General features: G+C 41.2%; 1 protein-coding gene across 1 annotated transcript in view; it reads left to right on the top strand.

The window, feature by feature from the left end:
* The window catches only part of magi2a (membrane associated guanylate kinase, WW and PDZ domain containing 2a), a gene marked incomplete at its 5' end in the record, with an annotated part of 198,934 nt that overhangs the window by 107,184 nt on the left and 80,062 nt on the right, over positions 1 to 11,688 (top strand). Inside the window, one exon of the mRNA XM_008294103.1 lies at positions 4,962 to 5,041. Within this exon, the coding sequence (XP_008292325.1) occupies positions 4,962 to 5,041 (80 nt within the window). The remainder of the gene's footprint in view (positions 1 to 4,961; positions 5,042 to 11,688) is intronic.

Below are 11,688 nucleotides of genomic sequence, written 5' to 3' on the forward strand. Positions count from 1 at the left end.
ATTTTATCATTTTATTGAATTGTTTTGTCTCTTTGAAAAATCTATTTTAAAACATCCTAAAATTACAGATTTTTATTTTTTTTTAATACTCTTTCTGTACTGAAGCACACACACACAGAGACTGTAATTTATGCATGGCAGTTTTAATGAGATTTAAAGGTCCCCAGAAATACCTTGCTACATAGGAGTCTGTTGTAAAAGCTCTAAAGTTTAATTCATTGGCGTTGTTAGCGTTTTACAGCAGCAGTAAAACCGCGGAGGTGAGTCTTCATTACATGAGAGTGATGGACTGGCCGTGTGTTTGTAGTGGCGTGGAGGGAATTGCATGTAGACGTGGTTTCCTGTGCGGCATCATCTAATGTAAGCCGGAACAGGAAATTATTTTGCCGTTACCAAAAGTTTTATTGCATCAATGCATCATTTCAGTCATTAGGCTCAATCTTTCCGCAGCATTGATTGAATCCCGGCCTGCTCGAACGCATCCTAACTGCGAGAAGCATCACCAGACTGAGCAATGAGACGGTGCTGTCATCCAGCCAGGCACATGTTGCCTGTTCATGTCTATTTGCCACAGAAGCAAACTTTTAATTCCCTCCACTGCAGACGGCTCGCCACACGTCTCCTCCCCCGAACAGAGAAACCTCATGCTCCTACATCCATCAAACACATTACACAACTAATTCACTTAGCCTACTGAATTTGTAGCTTCAAGTTTTTTCTTCTTCTTTTTTTTTTTTTCCGAGGCGTAAGTGATGCCGTGCCAAAGTGATAGCGGTTGCCAAGAGGATGCTCGCCTTTGATTGGCTTCCATACGAGATCAATTCATTTACCTACAGCCCTTGAAGTGAGGTGGCTGAAGAGAGGGAGCAGACGGCGGGAGAGGGAGGTGGAAGGATAGGCGAGCGACGGGATTAAAAATAGTAAAGACTAAAAAATGAGAGGGTGAGAGAGAGGACAAGAAAGGAAGAAAGGTAATAGTTTTTTTTATGCTATTAATAGTAATAGATGGCAATAGAAGAAAAGAGGAGCGGGGAAAAGGGTAAGGAAAGGACAGAAAACAGAAAAAGAAGGCTGAATGGAAAAAGAATCAGAAGGAAAGTAAAAGAGACGTTACCTTAGCCTGAAGTGCACTTCATTTGGCTCTGTAATTGGTGTGGGCCTATCATCTCCCGCAATTATCTTCTTTTATGTGTCTCCGTCTTTTGCTCAATATTCTGTTTTTAGCTCTGGGGGCAGTAATATCAGTCAGCACTCGGTCAGTCCAGCAGTTCAACTTTTGTATAAATTGGCACAAAACGTTGGAGAATGTTGGTGATCTGCTGATCTGTGGCGCTAATGCAGGTCACATGTTTTTTTCACATATGCTGTGAAATTAATGTTTTGAATGTTGACTGTCTCAGATGCAAAATACAAAAAATTGTATCTTTGGTGCCATTGACAATAAAACAGTGCAGTGGACATTAAAAACTCTAGTAAACAGAACATGGTAAAGATTATACGTGTCTGTGCACATATGTTAGCTCACTGATGTCAGCATTTACCTGAAAGCAACACTGAGGACCGTGGGCAGAGAAAACTCCCTTTAACATGAACAAACCTCCGGCAGAACCCGGCTCAGGGAGTCGCTCATCTGCTTCGACCACTTGGGGTTAAGGGGGGAAGGAAAAAAAGGATAGCAGAGAGAAACAGAGATCACAAGAGAACAAAAAACACACAGGAATGAGTAGCCACAGGTCAGAAACATGCAGCTCCACAGTCAGAGATACCTGCAAAAACTGACTTCTCCATGATGTATTGTCTCAGCATCAACACTGCAACGTGCACATGTGTAACAATCACACAACACTGAGTGAGGCAAATTAACTCACACACATCAAGCTTCAGGTTTTTTTTTTTTTTTGGCTGCTTGATACAAAAAAGATTTCCCTTGACTAATCTACAAAAGAAGTCTGTCTGATAGAACATAATTTACTCCAATTTACCGCTTCTTGGTTACACAGTTTTTTGGTGTGTGTGTTTGTGTGTAACGTTAGCTGTAAGATATGCAGCTCCACATGTGCACAAAAAAGCTTGAAAGAGAAACTGGAGTAACACATTAAAAAGGAAGATTTGGTTGCGTAAAAAGAAATGCAACCTCAGTTATTGGGCTGCACTTTAATCAAATATTAATTATGATCATCATTTTGGCTTCCCAGGATTAAATGAACATGACTGATTGCAATAAAACGTTTAAATGCTCCGCACTTTAAAAACTCCACTAACAGAAAGTGGCCCATGGAGATGAAATCACTCAGTTCGAACTTGAGTAAATCTAACATTCGAACGCCTTTTTTTTTTACTCCTTTTTAATTCATTTTTGGTCGGGCATCTGTCTGCGCTGAGCGCTGCAATAAATAGGTGGAGACTAGAAGCTTCTCTGTGCACACCTGATGAGCTAAACTCTACAGTAGCCTGCAGGTGAGGCGTTCAGGGAACATCAGTAAACTATACTGATTAGGAATAAGCACATGATTAGCAAGTGAGGCATTTGGGACATTTTTTATTGTAGATTTGTACATTAGCAGGAATGTAGCTCAACATGGGAGTCAAAGCAGTGCCCTGTTTATTTAAGTGTGAAAGTGCAATCGAGATATTTTGCCTCCAAAATTAATTAATAATGGTTATAAATAGCCCACTTGTGATTGATCTCAATACTGATCAGAATGTTCGTTTTGGCCACAAACGTGCTACTCGTCAGTTGTATAGAAAATAATATGGGTTAAGAAAGGAAGATGTCACCAAAAACAGGTTCATTATTGACAATGTCTTGCAATTGTTGCACACGAGAACAACTAACTTGTGTGTGAACACTGAAATCACCACCACAAAGCTCTGTATAGCGAGTGCATAGACAGACCTGAATGAGCAGAAAACTGTTTTGGAAGCCTTTACCTAAGTCACACTGTGTAAGATTTTAGTTTGCACTCAAAAGCAAGTCCCATTCATCCATCCATTATCTGTACACCGCTTAATCCTCAGTAGGGTCATGGGGGGCTGGAGTCTATCCCAGCTGATTTAGGGTGAAGGCAGGGGACACCCTGGACAGGTCACCAGTCTATCACAGGGCCACACTTAGAGACAGACAACCAAGCACACTCACATTCACACCTACAGACAACTCAGAATCACCAATTAACTTCAACATGTTTCTGGACCTTGTGGGAGGAAGCTGGAGAACCCGGAGAGAACCCACGCTGCACGGGGAGAACATGCAAACTCCACACAGAAAGATCCTGGGTGTCCTCACCGGGAAGCGAACCAGCAACCTTCTTGCTGCGAGGCAACAATGCTGACCACCGTGCCACCTTGCAGTAAAAATAAAGAAATAATTCAAGTTGTATAAGATATATATATTTTATTTTCTATGCAGATGCACTCCTCAACAATCCCAATCATTCTAGAATGATTCATTCTTTCCAAATAAAGTTGAAAGTACCAGATTGTTTTTTTTTTCACATTGCGGTATATATTGCAGAAAACAATATATTGCAATGCCAGTTTTTTCTCCAATAAATGCTCAGAGGGTGAATGAAAGCGGAGGAAAGGGTCTCGGTGCACCGTGGGAAGTCCTCCAGCAGCAGCAGTCTCGGCCTGTAGCAGCATAACTGTCAGTCCGGCTTTGGCTCTGTCACCAAAGTGCTTGCTCAAAAGGAACCGTCGAATTTGTTGGGTTTCTCTTTTATAATATAATGCTGGAAGGTCTTCGCCTCCCTTTGAAGTGCCCTGAGATGACTGACGTTGTGAATTGGTGCTGTGCTAATAAAACTGAATTGAGCTGACCTGAATATTGTGCTGCTTGCAGTGCACGCTTAGATTTCCAGTTTTTGCACACATAAAATTGCACAAATTTGTGGATTAGTAAACGGCTACAGGTTTTTCGCCTGTTTTAGCTGATGGTTTTGGTTTCACGGTCTGCACATCCCGCTCTCTTCTGTCTCTTTTACAGCCGTAGCAGGCAGCTGTTTTCAGCTAAAAGCTCTTATCAGCCAATTCTAATTGTCCAGCTCCAAATGGCAAGCTGGCAGAGTTAGCAACAAGCTGGTAGCTAATGAGCCAGATATTTTACTCAGGAGTTAGTAAAGACCAGATCAAAGCTAAAGGGGAGAAAACAATGCACTTAAATTAACTATCTGACAGAAACACGACCTCAGTGGTTTTCAGTTTGTTGTACTGCTCCTAGGAAGCCAAACAAAATCAATTTAAATAACTTTAACATCCTTGTATTTTTATGTTCACCACAGAAATATTCTTTTTGGCCGTCCACATGTGTTGGACGCCCAACTTCCTTTTGGGAAAAGTTGAAAAAAGAAACAGACACAAGGAGGCCTTTTTGCTCCATCCTCTTCCGTTATCTTCTCACCTCGGTAATTTTCTTTTTTCTTTTACTGTAGGCACTTTCTACACCTCCCCCCCCTCCTTCTCCTCCCTACTGTTGCTCCGTCATCATGAAGGGAGGCCATTGTAGCTCCAGAGCTTCAGACGGGCCGTGTAGATGCATCGAGTTTCCCTGGCACATCATCATATCTGATCTAGATCCAGCTCTGTGCCTGGAGGCTCTGGAGGAATCTGCCAAGCCCACAGCTGTTCCTCTCCATCACTCCCCTCAGTCACCCCTCTATCCTTTCCTGCCCCTTCCCCTCCTCTCTCCTGCCCGCTAATGAGAGACAGTGAGCAAATTAAAAGTATCGATCGCCAGTTTTGTTAACCGAAAGCGTTTTTTTTTTTTTTTTCTTTTTCTTTTTTTTCGTCTCTCTTGTCACCTTTTCGGAGGCAGGCACACGAGGGAGTCTCATCTTTCGTGTCTGAAATGGTTCTCTGGCTGAATTAAGAATCCACCACCTCCTTCTCTCTTTGTGCCAAGTCTCCTCTCTCTCGCTATCTATCACACTCCCTCTCACACTCTCTCTGTCTCTTCTTCACAGCCACAACACTAAGACAACATCGTGGCTGGACCCGAGGCTAGCCAAGAAGGCGAAGCCGCCCGAGGAATGCAAAGAGGATGGTGAGTACTGCATATCTATCTTCTATTTCTTTTTCCTCTTTCACGCTTTTCTGCCTCTCACATCCACTGATGTTAATTACGTAGTGTAAGTTGCTCACAGCATTGATTTTACAAGATTTAAATCTCGCCCGTTGATCTGATGAGATGCACGGTGAGATGATTCCGTTCGATTCGCTGGAAGAACATTTGCTGAAGTGTGTGTTACTGGTTTGGGATTGTTTTTTTCCGGAGTTGTGTGGCGACAGTGTTTGTGTGTGTTGCAGCCTTGGTGGCTGTGAATAGGAAGCCCCGTGATATGTGTTTTTAAAACCGAGGTCCAGAGAGACTGAAGGTTACAAAGACTTCTTTATTCTCAACTGTGAGAGATCTGAAGTGTCCTTTACCCTCCCACACACTCGACAAACGCACAACAAAAAGCAAAGGAGAAGGATGAATGTCAATGCATTGGGCATTTATAGACAAGCATACATAAAAATACACAAGTGTGTCCTCTCGCATTTGCCCTCCTCCCCACTCGGCCATTCATCGTTTCTTTATGTGTGTGACCGAGGAGAGATTTATCAAGCTGAGTTATAGGCAGCAAGGCGGTGAAGCTAAATAAAAGGACCGGAGCTGCAGATGGACAGGGACAACATATGAGAAATGACAGTCGGCTTTTTGAGTGTGTGCCTGTTCATGGTGGGAGGCTTTTTTTGTGCGCATATCCCTGGAAGCGCATAACCACAAGGATAGTTCACTCTATAAATACGTTCAGGACTCACACACATGCAGACGGAGAGACGGACAAACAAGTGCACCACTGGGTCAAATTGTGTTTCCAATTTACTTTTAGGGTTTGTTTTAACTTGCCTCGTGTGCATGCTGTGTGGAAGCTCAGGACAATGTTGTGAGCTGTTTTTAGTAGCAATTATTCTGTCAGTTTTTGCTTTATTGTGTAGTCTATAAAATGTGGCAAAAAGACCCAACAGTGATAGTGTGGAACTGCTTATTAAATCAAAGCAACAGTCCAAACGATTCGACTTGCAGTTATAGTAAATAAAGTTGGCCCAACTCCAGGATGAAACAGCTCAGCTACTCTGTGGATTGCCAGGAAACTTTTGTGTTTCCAGACAATGAGTTCTAATTATTTTTGGTGATTGCCAAACTGTCTTTGCCACCACAGTTAAATAGTTTTGTGGTTTCAGGTGCAATGTTTCAACAAGTATGACATGAATTGGTATGAAAATCTCATTGTACATTATTATATCCCTCCAAATGAATTTTATTAGGTTGGAAGATCCCTTGGCTTTTTATCAACCATCACTCTCAGGTCAAACGTCTAATTTGTTGACATAATACCTGCCTAATAAATCCTGCAAAACTAATGACATCCCCATCAGCCTCAGCTGTATTTAGTTTTAGTGTAGTGATGTTAATAATTAACTGCAACAAGTGAATTGTAGTACCTGGTTGCACCACAAGGTGGAGTCTCTGAGTGACGACCTCCTGCATAGCGACAGCAGGAGGTTGTCACTCAGATTATGGTCATTTTCATGTTGGAAAGCAGAAAACATGAATCTCTTTTTACCAGCTCATTCTGTGGAGCATAATGTTCTGGTTGCATCACACTTATTATTCTGCTTTAGAGAAAAAACACTTTTTGTTTGAATCGCTTTAAAACAATCGCAATCGTCGCGGGGGGTGCTAAGCAAAGGATGCTGCTCAGTGGAATTGTTTTGGTCAAACATATGCATGCAAACAAGCACAATAATTATAACAGGTAATTCACCAAACAAAAATTTGCAGAGCTGCCTTACGATCCTCTGCAAAACTTGACATTTTCAGTGTAGTAGTTTGCTGGCCAAAGGATATTGTTTCCCGTAGTGAAGAAAACGGTAATTCAAAGATAGCAAAAGGAGGATGAGCCTTCGCGTCCTTCTAAGTATCGGTCCTTCGAAGGACACGAAGGCTGCATCTGAGTATTTGCAAAATGAGACGGTCTGCGATATCTTGCTTGCATCATCATGTCATGTAGCACCGCTCTTGTTGTCTAGCAACCCAGACTGCCGCTTTTTTATCCCGAGGATAAGAATAAGACAACATTGCAATTTTACCAAAGTTTTTGACTAAAATGGATGACGAAATGGTGATTTTATTTATTTTTGAATTATTTTTTATATACCTGAAGAATTTGAGGTGCCTGTACTGTACCGTTTTACTGGACTAAACTGTCTAAAAAAGAAAAAAGAAGAGTTCTCAGCTTGTTTATATTTGTTAACATTCACACTAATATGAACTTAAATATCACAAAATCACCATAATTTCGGTAAAACATGACTCAAACTCTGAAGGTGCATAACTAGAAAGTTAACGTTTTAAATTGCAGCAGCTCACATCAGTAACGTAACGGAACTTAACCCATTTTTTGGTTATAGCATAATGTACAGTTAGCTATTGGAGCTAGCCACTACATCAAAAGTATCATCCTCAGCTGCTGATGAATCCATCTTTTCAGTCACTTGTGGGCAGTTAAAACTCCAGCAGTCCAGCGCAATCGAACTTGGAATATGATGGACTGCAAAGGATCCACATGATGCATCCTTAGCAGCCAAGAAAAGAAGTATGCATTTGTTGGCCACGTTTGAAGGAGTCTTCATGTCTTAATGAAATGGGACAGTCTTCGTCACCCCGCTGTGACGCATTCGACCTTCAAATGCAGCCTTCGAAGGACGCAGCCTCTGAATTGGGACACAGCTTAAGAGGGCATTGTGGGAGTTTCGCTACATGGTGGGCCACCATGACAGAGACGATGGTGATGGTTATGGCTTCCAGTCAGCGCACATGTCTGAAGATACACCGTAGTTAACATAGGACAGCATTCCTATGATCAGGTGGCTGATATAACGGAGCTGCTTTAACAGCGAATGACTTCAAATAACTTCATCAGCATATGAAGAAATGTCGACTGTACTTAATTAATTTTAACAATGAATTGATTATTGATTAACAACGTGGTCACTATCGTTAAGAAAACTGTTTAAACTCTGCATTCCTAGTTTAGTACTAATACGCTAATGCTGTTATCTAACTAGTTAGCATGCTAATAGGCTAAACTTAGCTTTATTCACTATCACCTCCAAATCACCTGCTATAACTTAAACCTGCAAAACATCACTATGTTAGCGTTGTTGTTGTAAGAATGTTAGCATACCACACTGATAAATGATGAGTGGATACCAGAAAGTTCAACAGCAGAAACCAGAAAGCATAAAGTACTTAAGAAGACAGCTTACTTGATAATATGTGCTTGACCTCCTGTACATATTTGCTACTGTGAGCAGAATAAGACAAATATTACGAAATATTTGCAGATGCTACATGACTGCAGCAAGATGGAGTAAGTAAAGAAGGACCTTCTCCAGCAAAACACTTGGTGCCTGTTGGCGATAAACATGGGGACTGTATCCTGCTGACATATTGCATGTTTTATCCTTCCAAAAACATTACCATTCTGATGTTGCATCTTATTTGAAAGGACTCCCATGTAGTCAATGAGAGTCCCTTTTCTCTCTCTCTCAGTCTTCAGACATTAAAGGCAGAAAGATCTCCAAGATGATGAAATGCCACAGAAACAAAGACAGAGGCGCCTGTGAGGAATTAGTCAATATGTGATTGCACTTTTATCTCCAGCACTTTCAGTCCTATTTATCCACCAAGGACGCTTCACATGAGGAGATGTGCTGATATTTGCGAGAATTGCTATTGATCTTATTGGGCGTCTCATCCAGTTAGTCCCAGTTGGACGAATCAAAGTGAGGCTGGAGAGCGTGTCACTATCCAATGCGAGTCTGGGAATAGCGAGCGAAACAAAATGTTGTGAAAGGGTGCGTGAGACGACTCATATTGGGTAGAACTCTTCAGAGGTCAGCGCAATCAGAGCAGTTGAATAGGTCGACGACTCTATTCAACTGAGCTCAACAAAGTGACTGAAACATTTAGGCTGTCGACAGAGCAGACGACTTTATGTGTTGATTTAGTGGATATGTACCGCATAACGCATTCTTTACTGTTGTAAGTTATACCTGCTGTGAGGATTCAAAGCAGCACTAAACTTATTCCACTCACAGTTTGTTCCCAGCCCTTACATACCATAAACTAGAGCTCTGTGAATGATTGTTTGCTTATTCCTGCTCCAGCCGCTGGACTTCTGACATTTCATACATTTCTCAATATCTTGTTTAATATGTGCCGGAGGAAGGGCTTTAGAACTTATTCTGACCATCGCATAGTCGATCAATAGCTGTCACATTTTGTGCAGTGAGGTCCAACTCTGTCAGCAACAACTGGGAAATTTGTCCAAATGTCGGACTTGCCTTGTTTTGCTTTTAGTAATTTTTTTCAACACCATTTGTTGACTCCATGTTTCTGGTTAACGATTAATTCAGCGACCTGCAGTTTATTTTTCCGCGGGATCCAAATACCAACGCAGTCCTCGAAATACCACAAAACAGTTACACTTGCGCGTGCGTGACTCACATTGAGCGGCGACTTACATCAGATAGCGACAGAGTCCGGTTTAGAGCAGGTTGCAGGTCTGTGAAGAGGTGAACGCATGACAGTTAAAGTACACAACTCAGCTGGAATAACAATGTCACTGTCTGTGCACTCTGGTGTTGACAGTCGAAAGGTCATCATGTGATGTTAGCTTTTTTTTATCTAGATGCCTTCTACTGGTGACATACAGCTTTTTTTATTTCTTTTTTTTTAATAATTGCAAATTGCTGCAAAAATAAAGACTCACTATTTTAGCAATAAATCACAAGTTGGCAATTCTGGTTCAGTCCATCACTTTGTGTAAGATCATGATCACATTCTGACAACTGATTGGTCATCTTTTAACTTTTTATTTATCCTTGCATTGTCCTGAGGTTAATACTTGTAGTGGTGTTTTAAGAAGGAAATACTTCAACAACTATTATGGATTGCTATAACATTTCACGCATTCATAATCACATTAGGAGCAATTTTAGTAACTTTGGTCATATCTTATGTGACACAGCTCCATCATCAAGTGAGAAATGTCATTTTAATGTAGTAAAATACATGATTTATTATCAAACACTTGCAAAGCTATTAATATTACACCAGCCTCAACATAACTGGCTGCTGAGTGCAAATAAACAAGTGTTATCGTGCTAACACCCTAAACTTAGATAGTAAATATTGTATCTGCCAAATATGAGCCTGTTTGCAGCCTCACAAAGCTGCTGTGACTGTATCAATCATTCAGACTTTATTTATGTGACACAACAAATCAAATGCAACTCAGACTGATTTCGGAGTGATTGATGTTAAAATAGATTTAGAGACCAATGCACAGCAAAACAACACAACTGAATGAGACAAATACAAAATATCAGATATCAATAAGATAATATAACCGTAATGAAATATAATACTATGAAAGATGACACAAAATAAATAGATTGTTAAATCTTAATCTGTTTTTGTTATTTTGTGCTCTGTCTGAAATTCAGTTGTTCGTTAGTGACATAGTTGGTTTTTCTGATGTATTTTCTTTTACCTCGTACTGCCAGATCTGTGCACGTCAGGGGGGGAAACAGCAATCATATGTGTGGTGTCTTTGTAGGTTTTTTAATACCCTAAAGTGCGTTTCCATTTGAAAGGCTCTGCGTTGTTCAGTCCAAGCCTCTGCAGCAGCCCGGTGACACCAGCCACCCCTGAGAGCTGAGCCCAGTTAGGGAAAGAAAAAGCTGCCTCTGTAAATTTGGTATCGATTGGTGGAAAGGTGTGTGTGTGTGTGTGTACGTGTGTGTGTGTCCGTGTTTGAACCTGAGCCATGCTCTGATAAGCACTAACAGGATCACAGGGTGGAGTCTGCGAGGTGTGACGAGACAACGGGCTGAGAGGAGGAAGAGGAGGACAGTATTAAGTGGAGCTTTGAGAGTGTAAGAGAACGACAAAGAAGAGACGCATTTAGACGCTTTACTGAAAAGAAAAAGCAACACAGTGAGTTAAAAATACTCATACAGGTCCAGTATTTACCACTTGAGTGTGGATTTTACTTGAAACATAGTGTTTCTGCCAAACACTGCAAAATAACTATATGATTGCTTTTTGCTGAAACAATCAGCAAAATATAATGAAGTAGAAAAGTTCTGGTTAATTGTAGCTCATTTCCAAAGCTGTAGAACAAAAGAGGTTTCAAGCAAGCCAACACTTAATTCAGTTTACCTACATTATAAGTGAGAATTATGATAAATTCCTTCCATGGGTGTCATCTACCTGTTTCTTCATTCTTTTTTTTTAAGTTATTTTTTTGGCCTTTATTTGACAGTGCAGTGAGAGAGAGACAGGAAAGTGGGGGAGAAGAATGGGGGGAGGATGTGTGGGAAAGGGCCATGAGCGGTATTCGAACTCATGACCTCCACATGGGGACTGTAGCCCTGTACATGGGACGCCAGCTCAACCCGGTGAGCTATAGCGGCGCCCCTGTTTCTTCATTCTTAAGACCTGCCGGATGTAGTCAGACCGACTGGTTTCTGTTATTACAAGTGTTAATATAAGAGGGAGCTGCAAGACGAAGCTCATTCCTCTTTTCTGTAAATAAAGCTTCACTAAATGCTGCAAGCAAAAGCCCAACTTTA

Source organism: Stegastes partitus, unplaced genomic scaffold (genome assembly GCF_000690725.1).
Source record: "Stegastes partitus isolate 25-593 unplaced genomic scaffold, Stegastes_partitus-1.0.2 Scaffold941, whole genome shotgun sequence".
NCBI lineage: Eukaryota > Metazoa > Chordata > Actinopteri > Pomacentridae > Stegastes > Stegastes partitus.